Source organism: Rhinoraja longicauda, chromosome 31 (genome assembly GCF_053455715.1).
Source record: "Rhinoraja longicauda isolate Sanriku21f chromosome 31, sRhiLon1.1, whole genome shotgun sequence".
Classification (NCBI taxonomy): domain Eukaryota; kingdom Metazoa; phylum Chordata; class Chondrichthyes; order Rajiformes; family Arhynchobatidae; genus Rhinoraja; species Rhinoraja longicauda.
The window spans coordinates 23,031,302-23,058,443 of record NC_135983.1 but is presented as its reverse complement, the minus strand read 5'-3'; the positions used below and the strand labels follow the sequence as shown (position 1 = coordinate 23,058,443).

At 48.9% G+C, this 27,142-nt stretch overlaps 1 protein-coding gene across 1 annotated transcript in view; it reads right to left on the bottom strand.

Annotated features, from left to right (window-relative positions):
* Positions 1-26,864, bottom strand: part of sardh (sarcosine dehydrogenase) — a 53,425-nt gene extending 26,561 nt beyond the window's left edge. Inside the window, 6 exon segments of the mRNA XM_078425900.1 lie at positions 1,172-1,222; positions 1,225-1,294; positions 6,147-6,326; positions 11,826-12,004; positions 15,778-16,102; positions 26,784-26,864. Of these exon segments, the coding sequence (XP_078282026.1) occupies positions 1,172-1,222; positions 1,225-1,294; positions 6,147-6,326; positions 11,826-12,004; positions 15,778-16,096 (799 nt within the window). The 5' untranslated portion in view covers positions 16,097-16,102; positions 26,784-26,864.
* Between the last annotated feature and the right edge of the window lie 278 nt (positions 26,865-27,142).

The window sequence follows — 27,142 nt, the reverse complement described above, 5'->3', positions numbered from 1 at the left end:
TGTACGTCTTTGGAGTGTGGGCGGAAAAAAATCTCTGAGAAAACCCACGCAGGTCACGGGGAGAACGTACAAACTCCGTACAGACAGCACCCGTAGTCAGGACCGAACCCTGGGTCTCTGGCGCTGTAAGGCAGCAACTCTACCGCTACGCACCAACCTACCGACGACCCAAGGAAAGGTGGAGCCCAGAATGGTCCAATGTTGGCTGTGGAAGAGGTGACAATGATGGGATACATGGATGCACACAGTGGCACTGGCAGACAACTAGGGTGGGGGGAGGGATGGAGAGAGGTATTTGATTTGTGTATAAAACGATGAGAGAATAGATCTGTGTACGAAAATAACTGCAGATGCTGGTACAAATCGGAGGTATTTATTTCACAAAATGCTGGAGTAACTCAGCAGGTCAGGCAGCATCTCAGGAGAGAAGGAATGGGTGACGTTTCGGGTTGAGACCCTTCTTCAGACTTCAGTCTTCCATCGTCACCCATTCCTTCTCTCCTGAGATGCTGCCTGGACCTGCTGAGTTACTCAGCATTTTTGTGAGAGGAATAGATCTGGTAGATGTACCAGAGGGCAGAGGGGCAGAGGTTTAAGGTGAGGGGGGAAAGATTTTACAGGAGTCTGAAGGGGAAACCTTTTCACACAAAGGGTGGTGGGTGTATGGAACGAGCTGCCGGAGGAGGTAGCTGAGGGCAGGACGATCTCAACGTTTAAGAAGCAACTTCTTGGGGTTAAGAGGGAAAGATAGATCAGCTATGATTGAATGGCGGTGTAGAGTTGATGGGTCGAATGGGCTAATTCTGTTCCTGATTGTTTGGAAATGTAAGGGAATAGGACAGGTTTAGTGGGATGTGGGCCAAATGCAGGAGGGTGGGGCTAGTGTAGATGAGACGTTGGCCAGTGTGGGCAAGTTGGGCCGAAGGCTGCAAGGACTCAATGGCAGCGGTGCCCAGCTGTTTCAGCCCTGCCTCTGCTGGCCACACTGCACCACTGCAGATACAACCATTGTTCCTGATCTACGAGGTGAACCAGTGGCTTGGTGCAGCTAAAGAGAACAATGGGGGCAGAAGGAGAGAGAAATGTAGCAAGGGTCATACAACAATATAAAGGCCATCCTGCACCGCGGTGAGTGAAGCCAGCAGCCTCCCTGCCTCGCTCAGCGTCTCACCTGCACTGTTAATCGCACATGAGGTCTGGATCGTCCCATAGTCTGTCTCACACCAGCGACTCGCCGAATCCCAAAATCATCCACCTTCACCTGGATCCCTGTCACTGGACAGTTCTCGATCACCTTGAGAGAGAGAGAGATGGAGAGAGAGAGATAGAGAGGGAGAGAGAGAGAGAGAGAGAGAGAGAGAGAGAGAGAGAGAGAGAGAGAGAGAGAGAGAGAGAGAGGAGAGAGAGAGGAGAGAGAGAGAGAGAGAGAGAGAGAGAGAGAGAGAGAGAGAGAGAAGAGAGAGAGAGAGAGAGAGAGAGAGAGAGAGAGAGAGAGAGAGAGAGAGAGAGAGAGGGGAGAGAGGGGAGAGGGGGAGGGAGGGAGGGAGAGAGAGAGGGAGAGAGGGAGAGAGGGAGATGAAAGATGGAGAGGGAGAGATAATAGAGATAGAGATATAGATATAGATAGAGATAGAGAGAGAGAGAGAGAGAGAGAGAGAGAGAGAGAGAGAGAGAGAGAGAGAGAGAGAGAGAGAGAGAGAGAGAGAGAGAGAGAGAGAGAGAGAGAGAGATAGAGAGAGCGAGAGATAGAGAGAGATGGAGATGGAGATGGAGATGGAGATGGAAATGGAGATAGAGAGAGAGCGAGAGCGAGAGAAAGAGAGAGAGAGAGATATGAAGCAAGCACAAAGATGTCACAGAGTGCAACACTTATCCCTGCACCAAGAACCCTGACCCAAGATTCGACATCACAAATCTGTAGGGCAGCGCGGTGGCGCAGCGGTAGAGTTGCTGCCTCACAGCGCCAGAGACCCGGTTCGATCCTGACTACGGGTGCTGTCTGCACGGAGTTTGTACGTTCTCACCGTGACCTACGTAGATTTTTCAGGGGTGCTCCGGTTTCCTCCCACAGTCCAAAGCCCTACAGGTTTGTTGGTTAATTGGCTTTGGTTAAAAAAGTTGTAAAATTGTCCCTCGTGTGTGTAGGATAGTACTAGTCGGCGCGGACTCGGTGGGCCGAATGGCCTGTTTCTGCGCTGTGTCTCACAAAATAAACTAACAAAAGCTTTTATTCAGTCAGAAGGGGACTGGTAACATCACTGGTAACAGTCAGACTGCTCTCTGACATTGACAATAAAGTATAATTCATTCATTCTTCAGCCCATTGCATCCCATGCTATCTATTTAGTGTGCTTACCTGTTCTAAAGCATTTCCAACAATCAGGAACAGAATTAGCCCATTCGACCCATCAACTCTACACCGCCATTCAATCATGGCTGATCTATCTTTCCCTCTTAACCCCATTCTCCAGCCTTCTCCCCATAACCCCTAACAGCTGTACTAATCGAGAGTCTGTCAATCGCCACCTTAATAACATCCGGTGACATCGTCCACAGCCGTCAGTGGCAATGAATTCCACAGATTCACGACAGTCTAAAGACATTCCCTCCTCGTCTCCTTTCTAAAGTTATGTCCTTTAATTCTGAGGCTGCAGCCTCTGGTCCGAGACTCCTCCCACTAGTGGAAACATCCTCTCCACATCCACCCTATCCAGGCCTTTCAATAGACAATAGACAATAGGTGCAGGAGTAGGCCATTCGGCCCTTCGAACCAGCACCACCATTCAATGTGATCATGGCTGATCATCTCAATCAGTACCCCGTTCCTGCCTTCTCCCCATACCCCCTGACTCCGCTATCCTTAAGAGCTCTATCTAGCTCTCTCTTGAATGCATTCAGAGAATTGCCTCCACTGCCTTCTGAGGCAGAGAATTCCACAGATTCACAACTCTCTGACTGAAAAGGTTTTTCCTCATCTCCGTTCTAAATGGCCTACCCCTTATTCTTAAACTGTGGCCCCTGGTTCTGGACTCCCCCAACATTGGGAACATGTTTCCTGCCTCCGTCCTTTCCTCCAGCAACACCAGTTTCCTTCCACGTCCCAGACTTGCTGACCAGCAGGTTAGTTGGCCCTTGTAAACAGCCCCTCGTGTGTGGATCAATGGTCCAATCTGAAGCTGATGGGAAGCTGGCAACAATTAAAATGGGCATTTGCTGATCATCTTAAGTTGGGCTGAGGGGCACTCTCCTGACCATGACCCCATCAGAACTATGAAGCTTCATGGCATAGAAAGAGGCCGTTCAGCTTTGAGCTACAGCGCGGAAACAGGCCTTTTTGGCTCACCGGGTCCGCGCCGACCAGCGATCCCCGCACATTAACACTATCCTATACCCACGAGGAACAATTTTTTTTACATTTACCGATCCAATTAACCTACATACCCGTACGTCTTAGGAGTGTGGGAGGAAACCGAAGATCTCGGAGAAAACCCACGCAGGTCACGGGGAGAACGTACAAACTCCGTACAGACAGCACCCATAGTCGGGATAGAACCCGGGTCTCCAGCGCTGCATTCGCTGCAAAGCAGCAACTCTACCGCTGCGCCCATTTCCAATTACTGCTTCTTGCCTGATACCCCTCAACAATCTTATTCAGAAAAAATCTCTTCCTCAGACCACTTTATTTCCCTGTTCGAGGAAATAGTTTTGCTTAAGTGAGAGATTGGACAGGCTGGGACTTTATTCTTTGGATCGCAGGAGGATGAGGGGTGATCTTATTGAGGTGTAAAACATCATGAGGGGAATAGAGACGGTGAATGCCCAGAGTCTTTTGCTCGGAGTGAGGGAATCAAGAACCAGAGGACATAGGTTAAAGGCGAGGGGAAACATTTAATAGGAACCTGAGAGCCAACTTGGAACCTGAGAGCCAACTTTTTCTAAATTCCATGGTGGGTTTATGGACCGGACTGCCAGAGCAGGTAGTTGAAACAGGTACTACAGGAACATTGAAACGACACTTTTACAGGTACATGGATAGGACAGGTTTAGAGGGATATGGGCTAAACTGAGGCAGGTGGGATTAGTTTAGATGGGGCACTTTGGTCAGCATGCGCAAGCTGGGCCGAAGGGCCTGTTTCCGCGCTGCATGACTCTAAGTGACCATGTTGAATCCCTTCATCGTGTTAAGAGTTTCCACCCCAGCGGTTTGAACATTGACTTCTCTAACTTCAGATAGTCCCTGCTTTCCCTCTCTATCCTCTCCCCCATCCCAGTTCTCCCACTAGTTTTCCTGTCTCCGTCTGCATCCTATCTTTGTCCCGCCCCCTCCCAGACATCAGTCTGAAGGAAGGTCTCGACCCGAAACGTCACCCACTCCCTCTCTCCTGAGATGCTGCCTGACCCGCTGAGTTACTCCAGCATTGTGTGTCTACCGTCATGTTAAGAGACCTTGGTTAGACTCTGAACTCCCCCAGCCCACCTTCCTGCTCCCCAAAGTTCCACAGATGGGAAAGTACAGACAGAGCCAGCTTTGACCCCTTTCCACGGCCCAAGGAACACTCGTCCATTAACCAACTTTCCGCAGAAGCTGCCACGTTTCCTTGTCGGCTAAAACGCCCGAGCAATTTTAACAAGCTGTTCGATGAGACAACTCAGTGAATGCCTTCAGAGACAGGTGCACTGAAACAGAAACGTACTCCTCAGAGTCCTTACGCTTCAGTGCCTTAACCCCCGGCCTTCAATCCACATTAAGGCAGCCGCATTAATGCAAGTTGATTGCCATGACATTAGCTGTTGAGATCTTAAGGGTTGCAGCAAGCAAAACCGATGTTTACCTGCACACAATCACCATTTAGGGGGTCAAGTGAAGCTGAACGAGTTCAAGTGATTTCTGGGCACGTTCTTGCAAACAGGGTAAAAAGAACAAGGAGTATGAAGTGCAATGGGTACGGGGCAGGGGTACAGATGGGACCAGATGGGAGATGTCTCCTTGATTTACTCTGAATTCGTTCAATCAACCCCTAGTTCACATGGCCCAGATTACAAGTTACAGCCGTACCATCATAGACCCATCTCTCTTTGCTTGGAGATACAGCGCGGAAACAGGCCCTTTCGGCCCACCGGGTCCGCGCCGACCAGCGATCCACACACACTAACACTATCCTATATCCACTAGGGGCAACTTTTACATTTACCAAGCCGATTAACCTACAAACCTGTACGTCTTTGGAGTGTGGGAGGAGACCGAAGATCTCGGAGAAAACCCACGCAGGTCACGGGGAGAACGTACAAACTCCGTACAGTACAGCACCCGTAGTCAGGATCGAACCAAGGTCTCCGGCACTGCATTCGCTGTAAGGCAGCAACTCTACCGCTGCGCCACCGTGCTCCCCGCATCTGTCTTCATACACCGTAGGCCCGGACACTGTAGGCCCGGAACATTGTAGGCCCGGAACATTGTAGGCCTGGACACTGTAGGCCCTGACATCGTAGGCCCGGACACTGTAGGCCCGGAGGCCCGGGCGCCGCCTAATGGAGGCTGCATAGCAACCCGCCTCCCGGCCCGGGCAGCCGCCATTAGTGGAGCGGGAGCACGTGGCCGCTGGCTGGGTGAGGACACGTGGGGCGAGCGACGGTGCCATCACCTTGTCCCCCGGCAGTGAGATAGTTGCCACCCCTACCCACACCAGCCAACATGTCCCAGCTACACCGGTCCCACCTGCCTGCGTTTGGCCCATATCCCTCCAAACCAGTCCTGTCCATGTACTCGAAATAAAGTCGATGTGAGTCGTATGTGATCTCACTCTCGCATCTACTCCCTGCCACACTTGGGGATAATTTCCAGGGGACAATTAACCTACGGGCCCCTTAAGTCTTTGTGATGTGGGAGGAAACCCGCGTGATTAGAGGGAGGATGTGCAAACTCCACACACGCACACACACACGCACACACGCACACACACGCACACACACGCACACACACGCACACATACACACACACACACGCACACACACGCACACACACGCACACACACACACACACACACATACACACACACACACACAGAGCAACCGAGGTGGGGATCGAACCTGGATCTCTGGCGTTGAGCCCCAGGATGGTTGATGGCAGGGAGGAGTGGGTGACCTACCATTGCCCCACGCATGGTTGCCGCCCGCGCCAGGGTGCTGCAGGTCCCTGCTGGGTCCATGGTGCCATCAGTGGGGACGTAGAGGGTGCCATACAGGTCAGTCACGTTCATCAGAGGGTAAAGATCCTTTGTCTCCGAAGGGGACAACACATGGGACTCAATCCCATAGGCTTTCCCCAACTAAATGAGAGGGAGAGAGAGAAAAAAAAAAGATGCATTGGTTAAGAAAAATAACTTACCTGTTCTTACCTAAAATTATGAGTTGGATAGAGCTCTAGGGGCGCTCAGAATCAAGGGATATGGAGAGAGGGCAGGCAGGCACAAGTTACTGATTGCTGGCTCGAAGGGCCAAATGGCCTCCTCCTGCACCTATTTTTTTTAGATTTTTAGATTTAGAGATACAGCGCGGAAACAGGCCCTTCGGCCCACCGAGTCCACGCCGCCCAACGATCCCCGCACACATTAACACTATCCTACACACACTAGGGACAATTTTTACATTTACCCAGTCAATTAACCTACATACCTGTACGTCTTTGGAGTGTGGGAGGAAACCGAAGATCTCGGAGAAAACCCACGCAGGTCACGGGGAGAAAGTACAAACTCCGTACAGACGGTGCCCGTAGTCAGGATCGAACCTGAGTCTCCGGCGCTGCATTTGCTGTAAGGCAGCAACTCTACCGCTGCGCCACCGTGCCGCATTTTCTATGTTTCTACGAGGTGCTGTTTCTCCCGTTTGCGCACGTCTTCACTGTGGCAATGGAGGAGACCAGGACAGAAAGGTCAGCATGGGAATCCGAGGAGAAGAAACGGTTAGCAACAGAGAGATCCAGCATGCCCTGGAGCTAGTGTTCGGTGAAATGGGAAAGCTTTGCCGGTTAGAAATGTGAAAGACTAGAGGTCATAACTTAAGCTGAGAGAGGGAGAGTTTAAAGTGCGGGGCAATCTTTATTTCACAGCGGGTGGTGGGTGCCTGGGACATGTTGCCAGGGGTGGGGGTGGAGGCCTATGGGACAGTGGTGTTTAAAGGGCTTTTTGATAGGCACATGGATATGCAGAGAATGGAGGGATATGGGCCATGTGCAGGCAGAGGAGATTAGTTTGTCTTGGGCATCATGTTCAGCACAGACATTGCAGGTTAAGGGCCCTGTTCCTGTGCTGTTCTATGTGTAGGAAGGAACTGCAGTTGCTGGTTTAAATCAAAGATAGACACAAAATACTGGAGTAACTCAGTGGGACAGTCAGCATCTCTGGAGAGAAGGAGTGGGTGAATTTTTGGGTCGAGACCCTTCAGTCTGAAGAAGGGTCTCAGCCCGAAACGTCACCCATTCCTTCTCTCCAGAGATGCTGCCTGACCCACTGAGTTACTCCAGCATTTTATGTCTATCTGCACTGTTCTATGTTCAGTGGTGGGGGGGGGGGGGGGGGGGGGGAAGAGAGGAGAGAGAGGACACGCACGCACGCACGCACGCACGCACGCGCGCGCACACACACACACACACACACACACACACACACACACACACACACACACACACACACACACACACACACACACACACACAGACCCTCACTGGGGTACAGGACCCCCCACACACACACACACACAGACCCTCACTGAGGTACGTGTACAGTCCTCCACACAAGAAAAAAACTAAACATGAGAAAGGGAGAGGTATAAGGACATTGTGGAGATACAAGAAACAGCAGATGCTGGAATCCTGAGCAGAGCATAAAGTACTGGAGCAACTCAGCAGTTCAGGCAGCCTCTGTGGAGGGAATGGCCAGGAGACGATTTAGTCTTCAGACTGAGGAATATTGTTTATCTCATAGAGGTGATTCTGTACAGTTGGGAAGACAGGAACATCTGTAATAATTTCAAGGTGCAGAAGGTCCAGTCTTTCTGGCTAATCCAATACTTTGGGGGGAGGGGGGAGCAAGAGCAGGAGTCCGGGGTACCGAGGAAACGCCAGTGAGGGCCTCATCTATGATGGGAGTGGGAAAACCCCATTCCCTAAAGAACGAGGACATCTCGGATGTCCTCGTACGGAACACCTCATCTGAGGAGCAGACGCGGCAGAGACTACAAGATGGTGTCATGAGGTGAATGGGTGATCGATAGTCGATGTGGGCCATGCTGAATTTCAATCACGACATGGTGGCGTAGCGGTAGAGTTACTGCCTCACAGCGCCAGAGATCCTGACTACGAGTGCATGTCTGTACGGAGTTTGTACATTCGCCCTGCGACCTGCGTGGGTTTTCTCCGGGAGCTCCGGTCGGTCTCTTCCCGCGCTCCAAAGAGGTGCAGGTTTTCAGGCTAATCGGCTTTGGTTGAATTGTAAGGTGTCCCCAGCGTGCAGGGTCGTGTAAGTGTGCGGGACTGTTTCCGCTCTGCGTCGCTGAACTAACCTAAAAGATGGTTCTGTTGGGAACAAAACGCTATGTCTTTGCTTTACACTTCATCTAATTTGTCATCAACAATACTTTGGATACGTCGACAATATTTTCAAGGTGAGAGAGATCAGTCTTTCTGGCGAATCCAATAGCCGTAAAATAGCACGTGCTTCAAAACATAGGTGTGTTGCCCTCCCAGTTTTTGAGCAGAAACCTGCTTACGGTGTGAATCATGCTGGGGTTTTTCTGGGAGTTGCCCTTTTCTGACTGAGTTCCCCCAAAAGTAATACAAACCGATGCAAGACCGGCGAGAAAAGGGAATGATTTAGAACATTAAACAGCCAGGTACCTGCCTCTGTGTTTCTTCCCCCGCACCAATAGACAATAGACAATAGGTGCAGGAGGAGGCCATTCGGCCCTTCGAGCCAGCACCGCCATTCAATGTGATCATGGCTGATCATGATCAGAAACAGAAACATAGAAACTTTAAAAAGGTGCAGGAAGGAGCCGCAGATGCTGGTTTAAAGCAAAGACAGACGCAAAGAGCTGGAGTAACCCAGCGGGTCAGGCAGCATCCATGGAGAAAATGGAAGAGGTGACATTTTCCAGGCGAGACCCTTCTTCAGACTGAAAGTCAGAGAAAAGGGAAAACGAGAGATATAGACGGCCATATCGAGAGATATTGATCCAGTGAATGGAACATTTGCAAAAAGTAATGATGATCACTGAAAGGTGGAGCCCACAATGGTCCATTGTTGGCTGTTGGGCTTGGTGATAACGAGATACACGGACACTGAAATTCAAGGGGACAACAACGAAACTAGTAGGACGACTCGGGTGGGGGGGGGGGGGGGGGGGGGAGAGAGGAGACGCAAGGACTACTTGCCATCCTGTAATGAAAACCCTTTGAAGCTTGTGTTTCCACACAGTCAGCACTTGGAAAGCCCACCCCGGGCCTCACACTCTCTCACTCGCGCTCCCTAATCCTCACACCATTAGAGGCACAACACCCAGGGTTCGTGGATGTTGTTTGGTTGCATTGACCTTGCAGCTTGTGCAAGAGTTTATTTAGCCATTGATTTAAACACTGGCTGACGTCAGCACTCCTGCAAATATGAAAAGTGATTAATTATTACTTTCAGCTACTATGTGGCCAGGACTAACGTACTGCGCTCGCCTGCCCTCGTGTACAATAACTCAAAACCTTCATAAGCAAAGTATGAAATAAAATGTGTCGGGTGGAACTGCAGATGCGTAGGGAGAAAAAAAACTGCAGATGCTGGTTTAATTCAAAGGTAGACACAAAATGCTGGAGTAACTCAGCGGGTCAGGCAGCATCTCAAACGAGAAGGAATGGGTGACGTTTCGGGTCGAGACCCTTCGTCAGACTGCAGATGCTGGTTTAAACCGATTAGACACAAAATGTTGAAGATATTGCACTAAACGTTATTCACTTTATCCTGTACCTGCACACTCTGGACGGCTTGATTGCAATCATGTACAATCTTTCCACTGACTAGATAGCACAAAACAAAGATTCTTTTCACTGTACCTCGACACACGTGACAATAAACTAAACCAAATTAAACTTTATCCATGTACTTCTACCATCTGCACGCCTTGCATTGCCCTCATGGTAACAACAGGTACTGAGACATATTCCAATTTGCCTAATTTTCTCTCTGTCCCATCCCCACCCTTTAGACATTCCCTGTTTTATGTGAGGATATTTGCTTCTCTCCTCAGTTAAGACTCCCTCTCTCAAATTTGAACGTTTTCACTGCCAATGTTTAGTTTAGTTTAGAGTTTAGTTTGGTTTAGTTTAGAGATACAGCACGGAAAGCAGGCCCTTCGGCCCACCGGGTCCGTGCCGACCAGCGATCCCCACAAGTTAGCACTATCCTACACCAATTGTCCTGAAGAGTTGTTTTTTTTGGGGGGGTGGTAATTTTGCACATCTCTGTTACTGTTTTCATGATCCAGGCAAAAAGATGGAGAGTTTGACACTATGAATGCACATTTGTTTAGAAATTTGGATAAAAGTCACCTCGAAGTCACATGAAAAAAATTCATAATCATATCATATATATATACAGCCGGAAACAGGCCTTTTCGGCCCACCAAGTCCGTGCCGCCCAGCGATCCCCGTACACTAACACTATCCTACACCCACTAGGGACAATTTTTACATTTACCCAGCCAATTAACCTACATAATGTCCTTAAAGGAGACTCGCTGGCCTGAGTCTATTGACGTCAGCAGTCACACATGGTGGGTTTGCAACGTGTTCAATATATGCAAGGTAACAGATAGAGGGATTGAGGTAGAATCAGAAAATGGCGCCATGCAGACCGAGGCTATTTGCCTCCTCTTAACTCTCTGGAACAGCTGACACTCCCCTCTCTCCTCCACAAGCCACCAATCTCTCCCTCTCACCACAGTATGTTGCCCCCACCCTGTCTTCATGCAGTCTCTAGTGTTGAGTGTTAAAAGTTCCATCTTGAGTGAGTTGCTTCTCACCCAAGTGCATCACCATTATTTTATTTCATAGGATCAAAGTGCTGGAGTCGCTCAGCGGGGCAGGCAGCACCTCTGGAGAGAGGGGAATGGGTGACATTTCTGGGGTCTCTCCAGAGATCTTTGAAAAAATCGTCTTTGGGTGCCGAATATATTCAGCAAAAGCTTTGGACAGATAAATCTGCCAGGATTGAAAGGCGGGGTAGACTCGATGGGCCAAATGGCCTGTCAGCACAGTGGCGCAGCGGTAGAGTTGCTGCCTTGTAGCACTTACAGTGCCAGCGACCCAGGTTCGATCCCAACTACGGGTGCTGTCTGTGCAGAGTTTGTACGTTCTCCCCGTGACCAAGGTGGGTTTTCTCTGAGATCTTCAGTTTCCTCCAACATAGAAACATAGAACCATAGAAAGTAGGTGCAGGAGTAGGCCATTAGGCCCTTCGAGCCAGCATCGCCATTCTATATGATCATGGCTGATCATCCAAAAATCAGTACCCCGTTCTGGCTTTTTCCCCACATCCCTTAAAGCTAAATATAACTCTCTCTTGAAACACTCCAACACTTCAAAGACGTACAGGTTTGTAGGCTAATTGGCTTGGTATGTATATAAAATTGTCCCCGGTGTGTGTAGGATAGCGTTAGTGTGCGGGGATCGCCGGTCGGCACGGACTCGGTGGGCCGAAGGGCCTGTTTACTCTCAACTAAACTAATCTCTCAACTAAACTAATCTAAAATCACTTCTGAACACGTGAAGTCCGCGAGGAACTTACTGACATGAGGCGTTTGTACTCGTCCAGCCTCTGCTTGTTCGAGGCGATGAGGAGGCCGCCGTTCTCGATCCAGCCGGTGTGTAGCCCGGTCTCCTGCTCTAGGTCTTTGCTGACGACCTTCCGCGTGTGTCCCAGGAGCTCCACCTCAATGTCACTGGGCCTTAGCTGCCACAGGAGTCCTGCGGAGAGCGAGAGAGAGATGGGCTTGAACTGGGGGAAGGTCACCACAGAAGCATCCATGATATACGAGTGCAGGATTGATCTGCAGACGTGGCCTTCAACCAAAGTTAAGGCACAACAAGCCGAAGTAACTCGGCTCTGGAGGGACAGGCAGCAGCTCTGGAGAAAAGGAATGGGTGATGTTTTCGGGCCGAGACCCATCTTCAGACTTAGTGTCAGGGGAGAGGGAAACCAGAGATATAGACGGTGATGTAGAGAGAAGGTATTTATTCACAAAATGCTGGAGTAACTCAGCAGGTCAGGCAGCATCTCAGGAGAGAAGGAATGGGTGACGTTTCGGGTCGAGACCCTTCTTCAGACTGAAGAAGGGTCTCAACCCGAAACGTCGGCCATTCCTTCTTCAGACTGAAGAAGGGTCTCGACCCGAAACGTCGCCCATTCCTTCTCTCCTGAGATGCTGCCTGACCTGCTGAGTTACTCCAGCATTTTGTGAATAAATACCTTCGATTTGTACCAGCATCTGCAGTTATTTTCTTCCACTACGTGATGTAGAGAGATGTACAACAAATGAATGAAAGATATTCAAAAAAGGTAACGATGATAAAGGAAACGGGCCATTTTTAGCTGTAGGCTCGGTGAAAACAAGATACAGACAATGAGAACAAGACGACTTTGAAGGTAGTACGACGGGTGGGGAGGGATGGAGAGAGAGGGGATGCAAGGGTTACTTGAAGTGAGAACAATCAATATTCATAGAGCTAGGTTGTAAGCTGCTCAACATCACCATCTATATCTCTTGTTCCCTCTTCCCCTGACTCTTAGTCTGAAGAAGGGTCTCAACATGATACACTAGTGTTGGAGAATGGACATTGGCAGGATTCAGACAATCAAGGGTTAAAGGTTCAAGAGCAAGCCACATAGACAAGGTGCAATGCCACAAAAATGAAACTCTATAACTGTACGGTAAAGTCTCATTCAGGTCATCAAATGAGACATCACAATCATGAGGGACAGGCCCTTCATCCCACCGAGTCCATGCTAGCCACCAAGCCCCAACAATCAATCCCATGCCCGTTTAATTCTCCTGACATTCTAATCACTGGCAATTTACAACAGGCCGGCACGGTGGTGCGGTGGTCGAGACGCTGCCTTACAGCACCAGAGACCCGGGTTCCATCCTGATTACAGAGTGCTGTCTGTGCGGAGTTTGTGCGTTCTCCCTGCGACCTGCGAGGGTTTCCTCCCACATTCCAAAGACGTACAATAGTTGTACAGATTCTATAACTCTTCTTCATACACTCGGGACAATTCACAGCAGCCCATCGACCGGCCATCCTCTACATTACCAGGAGGTGGGGGAAACCAGAGGAAACCCATCGCGGCCCTTCGAGCCAGCACCGCCATTCAATGGCTGATCATTCTCAATCAGTACCCCGTTCCTGCCTTCTCCCCATACCCCCTGACTCCGCTATCCTTAAGAGCTCTATCTAGCTCTCTCATGAATGCATTCAGAGAATTGGCCTCCACTGCCTTCTGAGGCAGAGAATTCCACAGATTCACAACTCTCTGACTGAAAAAGTTTTTCCTCATCTCAGTTCTAAATGGCCTACCCCTTATTCTTAAACTGTGGCCCCTTGTTCTGGACTCCCCCAACATTGGGAACATGTTTCCTGCCTCTAACGTGTCCAACCCCTTAATAATCTTATACGTTTCGATAAGATCTCCTCTCATCCTTCTAAATTCCAGTGTATACAAGCCTAGTCGCTCCAGTCTTTCCCACGCAGGTCACGGGGAGAACGTACAAACTCCGTACAGACAAGCACCCGTGGTCGAGATCGGACCCGGGCCTCTGGCGCTGTGAGGCAGCAACTCTACCGCTGCGCCACCGTGCCACCCCTTTCTTAAAAGTTTTATTTCTAAGGCTGTATATTAAAAATGAGTGGAACATACATTCAATATTACAGCATATGTCTGTGCGAACATGATGCCAAGATCATCTATAGACTACTTGCACATAATCCATATCTTTCAATTCCCTGCATATTCATGTACCTACGCAAAAGTCCCTGAAATACCATTCTCATATTTGCCTTCACCACCACCTCCAGCAATGTATAAACTCACCACCCTCTGTATAAAAAAAACTCGCTCAGCGAGTTTCACCTTTAAATTCTGCCCCTCTCATCTTACAACTCTGCCCTCTAGCATTTACTATTTCCATCCCGGGGGAAAAGGTTCTGACTGCCTACCCTGTCCCTCTCATAATTTAATATTCATCTGTCAAGCCTACCCGCAACCTCCAGCATTCCAGAAGAAAAAAAAAAAGTTTAACAGGAGAGAAGGAATGGGTGACATTTCAGGTCGAGAACCTTTTTCAGACTGATGTCAGGGGAGGGGGGGCGGGACAAAGATTCCACTCTACCCAAGGACCCAAACAGTCTTTCCAGGTGAGGCAGAGGTTCACCTGCACCTCCTCCAACCTCATCTACTGTATCCGCTGTTCCAGGTGTCAACTTCTCGACATCGGCGAGCCCAAGCGCAGGCTCGGCGATCGTTTCGCTTAACAACTCCGCTCAGTCCGTCTCAACCTACCTGATCTCCCGGTGGCTCAGCATTTCAACTCCCCCTCCCATTCCCAATCTGACCTTTCTCTGTCCCCTGGGCCTCCTCCATTGTCAGAGTGAGGCCCAGCGCAAATTGGAGGAACAGCACCTTATATTTCGCTTGGGTAGTTTACACCCCAGCGGTATGAACATTGACTTTTCTAACTTCAGATAGTCCCTGCTTTCCCTCTCCATCCCCTCCCCCTTCCCAGTTCTCCCACTAGTCTTCCTGTTTCCGACTACATCCTATCTTTGTCCCGCCCCTTCCCCTGACATCAGTCTGAAGAAGGGTCTCGACCCGAAACGTCACCCACTCCTTCTCCCCCCGAGATGCTGCCTGACCCGCTGAGTTACTCCAACATTTTGGGACCATCTTCGGTTTAAACCAGCATCTGCAGTTCCTTCCTACACAAGCTACAAGCCTGTACATCTGTGGAGTGTGGGAGGAAACACACCCAGAGCACCCGGAGAAAACCCACGCAGGTCACGGGAAGAGCGTACAAACTCCGTACAGACAGCACCCGTAGTCAGGATCGAACCCGGGTCTCTGGCGCTGTGAGGCAACAACTCTATCGCTGCGCCACCGTGCCGCACCGTCACTCCGGCCTTTCATTTCCCCATGCCTTTCCCCACTAATAATAAAATTCTAGCCGTTAGCCAGGTTTCTGAATGGAATGATATACTACAGGTGGCCACCAGGCTGGTTGAAGCTCTCCAACAACATCCTTTTGATCACACCAATAGTCTTAAATATTTCTCCAGGGATTTATAGAAACATACAAAAAATAGAAAACAGGTGCAAGTGGAGGCCATTTGGCCCTTCGAGCCAGCACCGCCAATCATTTTGATCATTGCTGATCATCCACAATCAGTAACCCGTGCCTGCCTTCTCCCCATACCCCTTGATTCCACTAGCACCTAGAGCTCTATCTAACTCTCTTTTAAATCCATCCAGTGAATTGGCCTCTGCTGCCTTCTGTGGCAGATAATTCCACAAATTCACAACTGAATTTGGTGAAAAGGTTCTTTCACATCTCAGTTTTAAATGGCCTCCCCTTTATTCTTAGACTGTGTGGCCCCTGGTTCTGGACTCCCCCAACATCGGGAGCGTTTTTCCCTGCATCTATCTATTTTTCTCGCTGCCTTTCCCCACCCTCGCTCGTCCTTACCGGCCGTGTGCCACGTGGTCCCAGCCGTCAGCTGGTCCCGTTCCAACAGGACCACGTTGGTGATGCCCGCTTTGGCCAGATGGTAGAGGGTTTGGCATCCCATGCTGCCGCCACCTATCACCACCACGTCGGCGCATTTGGGCAGAGGTTTGGTCGGACCTTTGCTGCCCGGCCTCTCCTGTTTGAGGGTTTTACTGTAGGGATCTGGCGTCGAGTTCTGGCCAGCCGAGCTGAAGTAGCGCAGGCCGGATTTTGGCAGGAGATTGCGGGAAGTCCTGCAGAAGGTGGCGATCCGGAGAGTAGACGCCGTGGAGCTCATGGTCGCCTGCAAAGCAAAGAAATAAAACCAGGTTGGTGACTCCTGGGGCAGATCAGAATCCTCATCCATTCAGTTGAGTTGAGTTTAGAGATACTGCTTGGAAACAGGTCGACACAAAATGCCGGAGTAACTCAGCGGGACAGGCAGCACCTCTGGAGAGAGGGAAACAGGCCCACCAAGTCCACGCCGACCATCGATCATCCCATACACTAGTTCTATCCGACACAAAGGGGATAACAAAGGGGAGCTGGCTGGATAGAGCTCTTAAGGATAGCGGAGTCAGGGGGTATGGGGAGAAGGCAGGAACAGGGTACTGATTGAGAATGATCAGCCATGATCACATTGAATGGCGGTGCTGGCTCGAAGGGCCAAATGGCCTCCTCCTGCACCTATTGTCTATTGTCTATTGTCTAACTTACTCAACTAACCTACAAACCTGCACGTCTTTGGAGTGTGGGAGGAAACCGGAGCACCCGGACAAAACCCACGTAGTCACGGGGAGAATGGAAAACTCCATACAGACAGCACCCGTGGTCTGGATTGAACACGGGTCTCTGGCGCTGCAAGGCAGCAACTCTACCGCTGCGCCACCGTGCCGCCATGTTTCCAGATCCCTCAATTAACCTACAAACCTGCACGTCTTTGGAGTGTGGGAGGAAACCTCACGCGGGTCGTGGGGAGAACGTACAAACTCCGTACAGACGGCGCCCGTAGTCGGGATCCAACCCGGGTCTCCGGCGCTGCATTCGCTGTCAGGCATCAACTCTACCGCTGCGCCACCGTGACCGCCTCACTCCCCACGACAATCAGTCTGAGGAAGGGTCCTGACCCAAAATGGCACCTATCTATGTTCTCAAGAGTTGCTACTTGACCCGCTGAGTTAATCCAGCATTTTGTGTCTTTTTTTTTGTGAAAAAAGAGGAATTGCAGGATCTGCAATTCCTTGTATCTAAACTCAGGGACCAGGTCTTGCACTACTATTTTCTAATTGTGTTTGCACTAATATCTTGCTCTTTTTTTTGCACGCTCTCTTTCTTTTCACTGCCTTGTATAATTGATGTATAATTTACGATTTGTGCATTGTCAGAGTCTCTGTGCCAGTAATGCTGAGACAAGCAAGATTTTCATTGTCTGTACCCGACCCTCCTCGTGCATGTGACAAGGTCAACTCGACTTGACTCAGTGTGAAGAAGGGTCTCCAGCATTTTGTGTCTGTCTTTGATTTAAACCAGCATCTGCAGTTCTTTCCTGCTCAACTTGACTGAACGTGAATACTGTTTGACAGGCTAACCAAGCGTCAACGGGAGAATTTGAGTAAGTCAAATTTCACTATGTCAAGTTTTCAGTCAGCAGCGAAGTCCCTGCATTATTTACAACTCCGATGATGTCAAACATGTCACTTCACTTGTCTCTGTCTTACACTCATGGAACAGTCGAACCCCGCCTGTCCTTTCAAGCAGATGGCAGGTATTATGGGTGTTGCTAAAACCGCTGCAGGTTAGGCAAGTGCTGGTTGCAATGTCAACACTGATAAAGGAATGTCACTCGTCTGAAGACTTCAACCATCTAAAAGCTTCCAAGGACTGACTTGCAAGCTGCTAAATTAATCATCATTGGCTTGATCACGGTAACATTCAGAAAACAAGTCAAGTCCATAAGCACATGTAAGGGTGAGGTGGAGATAGAGGTACAATACAAGTCTTGCTTGCAGCAGCACTGCAGACACGTAGACAACAGACAACACACGAAAGCCTAAATGATGCAGAAATTACACATAAGACTGCAAAATTAAAAGGCGTCAGTGCAAAGACACAAAAATAAGAAGAACAAGTCCATGGTGGTACAAAAGGAGTGGATGGTAGTGTCCCGTTGCTGGGGAAGGATTAGCGTTGTGATGGTTGGTTCAAGAACCTGATAGTCTTAGCGGAGTGGTTGTTCCTGAAGCTGGTGGTGTGGGACTTCAGGCTTCTGTACCCGCTGCCCGATGGTAGCAGCAAGAAGAGGGCAGGAGGTGCGGATTGCTGACAATGGATGCCACCGTCCTGAGGCAACGTCTCATGTCGATGCCTTAGATGGATGGGGGGCTGTGCGCGCAACGGACGGGGCTGAGTCCACCATTCGAATTGCGTTGCATTTGCCTCTTGCATTGTCGTGCATTGTAATTGCCCTGCTTGCGACTGCGGATATCCAGACCAGACCATCCCACACATCGTGAATGACTGCTCACCAAAGATACTAGAGGAGCAAGATCAACCACTCCGTCGAAATCGCCTATACTGAAGTGCAGTACGCAAAGGAGCGTAACGTCCGCCATTTTAGTAAGCAAAACCCGCTGTTCGCTATGCCTCTCGTAACCAGTGTTTTGGGGGAACAGTATGTGTTGATGATACCATAAAAATGCAGAATATATCTCATCTATCAATTCACAGATTTTTGGTATTTTTCTTTGAAAATGTTCTGCCTACTAAAATGGCGCCAGGACAAACTACGGTTTTTAGGGCCGAGTGGTCTATCTTGCTCTGCTCTATTATCTTTGCTGCTCACTGGGGCTTTTCCCTGGTGGCATCAAGGCCATGCATCCAGCAACTGAAGCTGACCTGGCCTGGATGTCTAGATCAATTTAGGTCAATTAGGAATTTAGAAGGATGAGGGGAGATCTTATCGAAACGCATAAGATTATTAAGGGGTTGGACACGTTAGAGGCAGGAAACATGTTCCCAATGTTGGGGGAGTCCAGAACCAGGGGCCACAGTTTAAGAATAAGGGGTAGGCCATTTAGAACTGAGATGAGGAAAAACTTTTTCAGTCAGAGAGTTGTGAATCTGTGGAATTCTCTGCCTCAGAAGGCAGTGGAGGCCAATTCTCTGAATGCATTCAAGAGAGAGCTAGATAGAGCTCTTAAGGATAGCGGAGTCAGGGGGTATGGGGAGAAGGCAGGAATGGGGTACTGATTGAGAATGATCAGCCATGATCACATTGAATGGCAGTGCTGGCTCGAAGGGCCGAATGGCCTCCTCCTGCACCTATTGTCTATTATCTATTGTTTAGGCTGTGCACGCCATACGCAAGAAGTTTGCTGCACAAAGCCATTACGCCACAAGTCAAGATATTTGCTACTGTACATCTGCAGGAAGATTGTAGGAATATTTGTTGACATGCCGAATCTCTTTAAACTTCTAAGAATGTAAATGCACCTTCTTTGTGACTTTGTGAACATTTGCAGGTGTGGGAATTCTCCAATAAAAACAAACCGTGCTGGAGATATCCGGACAGCCTCTGTTTGGAGACCATTACAGTTCATGTTTCAGGTCAATGGCCTATCATCAGTTCTGAAACATTCTCTCTCCTCTCTTGCCCGAGGCTGGGAAAGGGCATGTCTCCCCATACCCCCTGACTCCGCTATCCTTAAGAGCTCTATCTAGCTCTCTCTTGAATGCTATCCAAGGTAGACACAAAACGCTGGAGTAACTCAGCGGGACAGGCAGCATCTCTGGAGAGAAGGAATGGGGTGACATTTTGGGTCGAGACCCTTCTCCAGACTGATATTGCATTCAGATGTTGCAGCAATAATAGAAACCTGAAACAAGAAACGTGGCAACTTCAACAGCCTGACCGCGGGAGAAGACGGCAGGGGAAGAGAAAATACATTCTGGCCTCCCATCACAGTGAGGAGGTGACTGGAGGAGACTCACTGTGATGGATGTTTCCTTTTGTTTGGTGTTGGTTTATGATTGTGTGTGTTATTGCTTATTTTTAATGGTCTGATTGTTGGACTGTGGGTAATCTTTCATTTATGTGTATGTGACAAATAAAATGGACTAGTATAAGAAAATAACTGCAGATGCTGGTACAAATCGATTTATTCACAAAATGCTGGAGTAACTCAGCAGGTCAGGCAGCATCTCTGGAGAGAAGGAATGGGTGACGTTTCGGGTCGAGACCCTTCTTCAGTCTGAAGAAGGGTCTCGACACGAAACGTCACCCATTCCTTCTCTCCCGAGATGCTGCCTGACCTGCTGAGTTACTCCAGCATTTTGTGAATAAATAAAATTGACTATTGACAAGCTGGAAACTCTCTGCAGTTCATGCAGCTGCTGTTAATGCAGTGAAAAGTTGGCCCTTTCTCTTTCCTCAGATGCCATCTGCAGTTTCTTTTTTATCTCAAATCTCCAGCATCTGCACATTTTTATTATTTCGGGGTTTTTTTTAAAAAAACAGGCTCGAGCAAGAACAAGTGTGGGAACTTGATATTCTGGCTACAATGTGTTCAGAGTGAATGGGGTGGGAATAAAGTGGCACTGTTCACCAAAGACACTGTTTCACAGCACTGTCAGAGAATGGCATCCTCTCAAATTCACACGCAGAGTCTGCATGGCTACAGTCAAGGAGCAGAACGGTTTGTTAAATTGTTACACTCGCGTAAAGGGTGTTAATCTCCCAGATCGTGGGGCGAGAGGCTTTGAGGATTACTTGCCAAATATAAATGGATTGAATTACGAGTTTAAAATATAACATCTGCTGAGCTGGGACCAGACCTGCTGGTAAATTTGGAAGGCGGCGACTAAACAGGCTCGAGCAAGAACAAGTGTGGGAACTTGATATTCTGGCTACAATGTGTTCAGAGTGAATGGGGTGGGAATAAAGTGGCACTGTTCACCAAAGACACCAAAGACTGTTCTTTTGCGCCCTCCTTCCTCGCAACATGGACCCACTACAGTTCGCATACCGTCCGAACAGGTCCACGGATGATGCGGTCTCCCAGGTTCTACACACCGCTCTCTCTCATCTGGACAGCCAGGGGGGCTATGTGAGGATGCTGTTCATTGACTTTAGTTCAGCATTCAACACAATAGTCCCCAGCAGAATGGTTGAGAAGCTGCTGGAACTGGGGCTTAGCACCCCTCTGTATGCCTGGGTCCTGGACTTTCTCACTGCCAGGCCCCAAGTGGTCAGGATGGGGGAACACACATCTAGCTCCCTCACCCTGAACATAGGATCCCCCCAGGACTGCGTCCTTAGCCCCCTACTGTACTCCCTGTACACACATGACTGTGGGGCCAGATTCAGCTCAAACTCCATCATCAAGTTTGCTGATGACACTGTGGTGGTGGGCCGGATCTCCAACAACGATGAGAAGGCCTACCGGGAGGAGGTGGCTGATCTGGCACTCTGGTGTCAGGACAATAGCCTCCTCTTGAATGTCACTAAAACAAAGGAGCTGATTGTGGACTTCAGAAGGGCTAAACATCCAAGGACGTACACGCCACTGGAGATGAATGGGTCTATTGTGGATAGGGTGAGCAGTTTCAAATACTTGGGAGTCCGCATCGCAGTGGATCTGACGTGGGCAACGCACATTGCCGCATTGGTGGGTAAGGCTAAGCAGCGCCTTTACCACCTTAGACAACTGAGGAAATTCAGAGTGTCTCAGAGGATCCTTCATTGCTTCTACTCTGGGGCTGTAGAGAGCATCCTGTCCGGCAACATTACAGTCTGGTTTGGGAACAGCTCTGCCCAGGACAGGATAGCCCTGCAGAGAGTAGTGCGTTCGGCAGAACGCACCATGGGAACTACACTCGTCCCCCTGCAGGACCTATACATCAGGAGGTGCAGATCCAGAGCAAGCAAGATCATGAGGGACCCCTGCCACCCCAGTAACGGACTGTTCCAGATGCTACGATCAGGCAAACGCCTCCGCTGTCACGCTGTGAAAACGGAGAGGATGAGACGGAGCTTCTTCCCACAGGCCATCAGGACTGTCAACTTTTATAACCCCAGAGACTAAATTTTTGTCGACAATAATAGTAACTTATTAACCTTATTTATATGCTGTAACTGTAATTCTTTTTGTGCACAACCCGCAGGCATTGCCACTTTCATTTCACTGCACATCGTGTATGTGTATGTGACAAATAAATTTGACTTGACTTGACTTGACTAAAAGGGAAAATGTGCAAGGAGGAACTGCAGATGCTGGTTTAAATCGAAGGTGGTCACAACAAAACGCTGGAGTAACTCAGCGGGACAGGCAGCGTCTCTGGAGAGAAGGAATGGGAGACGTTTCGGGTCGAGATCCTTTCTTTCGGCCTCAAGGGAAAGGGAACTAAAAGGGGAAACTCTGGAAATGGAGGAAAGAGTGGGGCAAAGTTGCAGACTGTGGAATGATCTGGGAACCGGAGGACTGAGTGATAATGGAGTGGGAAGAGATAAGTTCATAAGTTCATGAGTGATAGGAGCAGAATTAGGACATTCAGCCCATCAAGTCTACCCCACCATTCAATCATGTCCGATCTATCTCTCCCTCCCAACCCCATTCTCCTGCCTTCTCCCCATAAACTCGGACACCCGTACTAATCAAGAATTTATCCATCTCTGCCTTAAATATATCCATTGACGGGAGATGGTTTTGATAATCCTGAGAGAACAGAAAGCCTTTCAAAACCGAGGAGTGAAAAACACAAACGAGAAATTCTGAAAGGGTTTAGTCTAATTTTGTTACTTTAGAGATACAGCGCGGAAACAGGCCCTTCGGCCCACCGAGTCCGCGCCGACCAGCGATCCCCGCACACTAACAATATCCTACACACACTCGGGACAATTTATAATGTTACAGAAGCCAATTAACGTACAAACCTGTACGTCTTTGGAGTGTGGGAGGAAACCGGAGAGCCCAGGGAAAACCCACGCAGGTCACGGGGAGAATGTACAAACTCCGTACAGACAAGCACTCATGGTCAGGATCAAACCTGGGTCTCTAGCGCTGCAAGGCAGCAACTCTGCCACTGTACCACCGTACCCGCCCCAAGAACAGTGTTCATATTTTAATTTTTTTTCAGATACAGCGCGGAAACAGGCCTTTTCGGCCCACCAAGTCCGCACCGCCCAGTGATCCCCGTACATTAACACTATCCTACACACACTAGGGACAATTTTTACATTTACCCAGTCAATTAACCTACATACCTGTACGTCTTTGGAGTGTGGGAGGAAACCGAAGATCTCGGAGAAAACCCACGCAGGTCACGGGGAGAACGTACAAACTCCTTACAGTACAGCACCCGTAGTCAGGATCGAACCTGAGTCTCCGGCGGTGCATTCGCTGTAAAGCAGCAACTCTACCGCTGCGCTACCGTGCCGTTACAAGAACCGTGCAGGGTTACAGCTCAAAATAATAGTTGGTTGAGTCGGTTGTAAAACAAAAGCATGCAGGACCAACGGCGGAATAGGAATCACGATTATCAGGGGTTATGGGGACAAGGCAGGAGAATGGGGTTAGGAGGGAGAGATAGATCGACCATGATTGAATGGCAGAGTAGGCTTGATGGGCTGAATGGCCTATTTCTGCTCCTATCACTAATGAGCGATTATTCTTTGTGCAGTACAGGGTGTTCCTGCATTTGATTGTGGATGATCAGCCATGATCACAATGAATGGTGGTGCTGGCTCGAAAGGCCAAATGGTCTCCTCCTGCACCTATTTTCTATGTTTCTATTATGAACACCTCAAAATATGACCACCCATATATGCATGCCTCCATAGTAGTATTAAATTCAGAGATCCGTGTGTTTTTGTTTCAAACAGCAAAGTTAGTTTACCATGTAAGAAGGAACTGCAGATGCTGGTTTAAACCGAAGACAGACACAAAAAGCTGGAGTAACTCAGCGGTACAGGCAGCATCCCTGGAGAAAAGGAATGGTTGACGTTTCGGGTTGAGACCCTTCTTCAGTTAGCTTACTCCCTTCTCAGTGTTCTTTCTTATCATTCTAATGGGGTTAGTTTAGCTTAGTTTGGAGATAGTTTAGAGATACAGCATGGAGACTGACTATTCAGCCCATCCAGTCCACACCAACCAGCAATCCCTGTACATTAGTCTTGCTTTTGTGCTTTTGATGTCATTCGTTATAATGCAGTGGAGATCATAATCGGGTGATTTTTGTGTATTTTTCCGACTCAAGGACAAAATCATGGTTTTCTGTGAAAGGGGAACTTGTTCCTTAAGGTGGGACATTTAGAGTATTATGGCCAGCAGGAACGTTGGGCCGAATGGTCTGCCTCTACGCTGTATGGCTTTAAGACTCTACAGCAGTGTGGGAAAGGTGAAGAGCGGGAGGATTAATATTACTTTTGTGTGTCTCGTTAACACCTTCCCCGAGCAAACAATGATCCATTCCACATTTTTCTTGAACTTCGTCCCTTTGATCTCTCATTTCCACACCTAACCCTTCCATATCTCTCGTTCCCCTCACCCGACTCTCAGTCTGAGGAAGGGTAAATAGACAATAGACAATAGGTGCAGGAGGAGGCCATTCAGCCCTTCGAGCCAGCACTGCCATTCAATGCGATCATGGCTGATCACTCTCAATCAGTACCCCGTTCCTGCCTTCTCCCCATACCCCCTCACTCCGCTATCCTTAAGAGCTCTATCCAGCTCTCTCTTGAAAGCATCCAACGAACTGGCCTTCACTGCCTTCTGAGGCAGAGAATTCCACACCTTCACCACTCTCTGACTGAAAAAGTTCTTCCTCATCTCCGTTCTAAATGGCCTACCCCTTATTCTTAAACTGTGGCCCCTTGTTCTGGACTCCCCCAACATTGGGAACATGTTTCCTGCCTCTAATGTGTCCAATCCCCTAATTATCTTATATGTTTCAATAAGATCCCCCCCTCATCCTTCTAAATCCCAGTGTATACAAGCGTAATTGCTCCACCCTTTCAACATACGACAGTCCCGCCATTCCGGGAATTAACCTAGTGAACCTACGCAGCACGCCCTCAATAGCAAGAATATCCTTCCTCAAATTTGGAGACCAAAACTGCACACAGTACTCCAGGTGCGGTCTCACCAGGGCCCGGTACAACAGTACATCTTTGCTCCTATACTCAACTCCTCTTGTTACGAAGGCCAACATTCCATTGGCTTTCTTCACTGCCTGCTGTACCTGCATGCTTCCTTTCAGTGACTGATGCTCTAGGACACCCAGATCTCGTTGAACATCCCCTCTTCCTAACTTGACACCATTCAGATAATAATCTGCCTTTCTATTCTTACTTCCAAAGTGAATAACCTCACACTTATCTACATTAAACTGCATCTGCCATGTATCCGCCCACTCACACAACCTGTCCAAGTCACCCTGCAGCCTTATTGCATCTTCCACACAATTCACACTACCCCCCAACTTAGTATCATCTGCAAATTTGCTAATGGTACTTTTAATCCCTTCATCTAAGTCATTAATGTATATCGTAAATAGCTGGGGTTCCAGCACCGAACCTTGCGGTACCCCACTGGTCACTGCCTGCCATTCCGAAAGGGACCCATTTATCCCCACTCTTTGCTTTCTGTCTGTCAACAAATTTTCTATCCATGTCAGTACCCTACCCCCAATACCATGTGCTCTAATTTTGCCCACTAATCTCCTATGTGGGACCTTGTCGAAGGCTTTCTGAAAGTCGAGGTACACCACATCCACTGACTCTCCCCTGTCAATTTTCCTAGTTACATCCTCAAAAAATTCCAGTAGATTTGTCAAGCATGATTTCCCCTTCGTAAATCCATGCTGACTCGGAATGATCCTGTTACTGCTATCCAAATGCTCAGCAATTTCGTCTTTTATAATTGACTCCAGCATCTTCCCCACCACTGATGTCAGACTAACTGGTCTATAATTACCCGTTTTCTCTCTCCCTCCTTTCTTAAAAAGTGGGATAACATTTGCTATCCTCCAATCCACAGGAACTGATCCTGAATCTATAGAACATTGAAAAATGATCTCCAATGCTTCCACTATTTGTAGAGCCACCTCCTTAAATACCCTGGGATGCAGACCATCAGGCCCTGGGGATTTATCAGCCTTCCAGAGATGCCGCCTGTCTCACTGAGTTACTCCAGCATTTTGTGTCTATGGGAAAGTTGAACTCAAGTCTAAGAAAGCAGAGTCGTTGTGCCTTTCTTGTGATGCCAGTGCTGGGCCCAGGACAGTCATCCGAGAGGTTATCGCCCTGGAATTTGAAGCTGCTTACTCTCTCCACTGCCGACCCACCAATGGATATAGACACAAAGAGCTGGAGTAACTCAGCGGGACAGGCAGCCTCTCTGGAGAGAAGGAATGGGTGATGTTTCGGGTCGAGACCCTTCTTCAGACTGGTTAGGGATAAGGGAAACGAGAGATATAGACGGTGATGTGAAGAGATAAAGAACAAAGAATGAAAGATATGCAAAAATGTAACAATGGTAAAGGTTACATGTTTGTAGGGTGAAAATGGTGGCGGCACGGTGGCGCAGCGGTAGAGTTGCTGCCTTACAGCGAATGCAGCGCCGGAGACTCAGGTTCGATCCTGACTACGTGCGCCGTCTGTACGGAGTTTGTACGTTCTCCCCGTGACCTGCGTGGGTTTTCTCCGAGATCTTCGGTTTCCACCTACACTCCAAAGACGTACAGGTATGTAGGTTAATTGGCTGGGCAAATGTAAAAATTGTCCCTAGTGGGTGTAGGATAGTGTTAGTGTGCGGGGATCGCTGGGCAGTGCGGAACCGGTGGACCGAAGGGCCTGTTTCTGCGCTGTATCTCTAAATCTAAAAAAAAAATCTTGAAAAATGAGAAGCTGGTGCGACTTGGGTGGGGGAGGGATGGAGAGAGAGGGAATGCCGGGGGCTACCTGAAGTGAGAGAAATCAATATTCATACCACTGGGCTGGAAGCTGCCCGAGCAAAATATGAGATGCTGTTCCTCCAATTTGCTCCAATTTTCTGACAATGGAGGAGACCAAGGACAGAAAGGTCTGTGTAGGAATGGGAAGGAGAATTAAAGTGTCCAGCAACCAGGAGATCAGGTTGGTTCAGGTGGGCTGAGTCTACGATCGCCCAATCTGCGTTTGGTCTCGCCGATGTATAAGAGTCCACATCTTGAACAACGGATATAGTAGATGAGGTGCGTGACTTCATCAACTTCACCACCAATTTTCATCCTGCACTCAAATTTACTTGGACCATCTCCGACACCTCCCTCCCTCCCCTATCTTGATCTCACATTCCCCATCACAAGA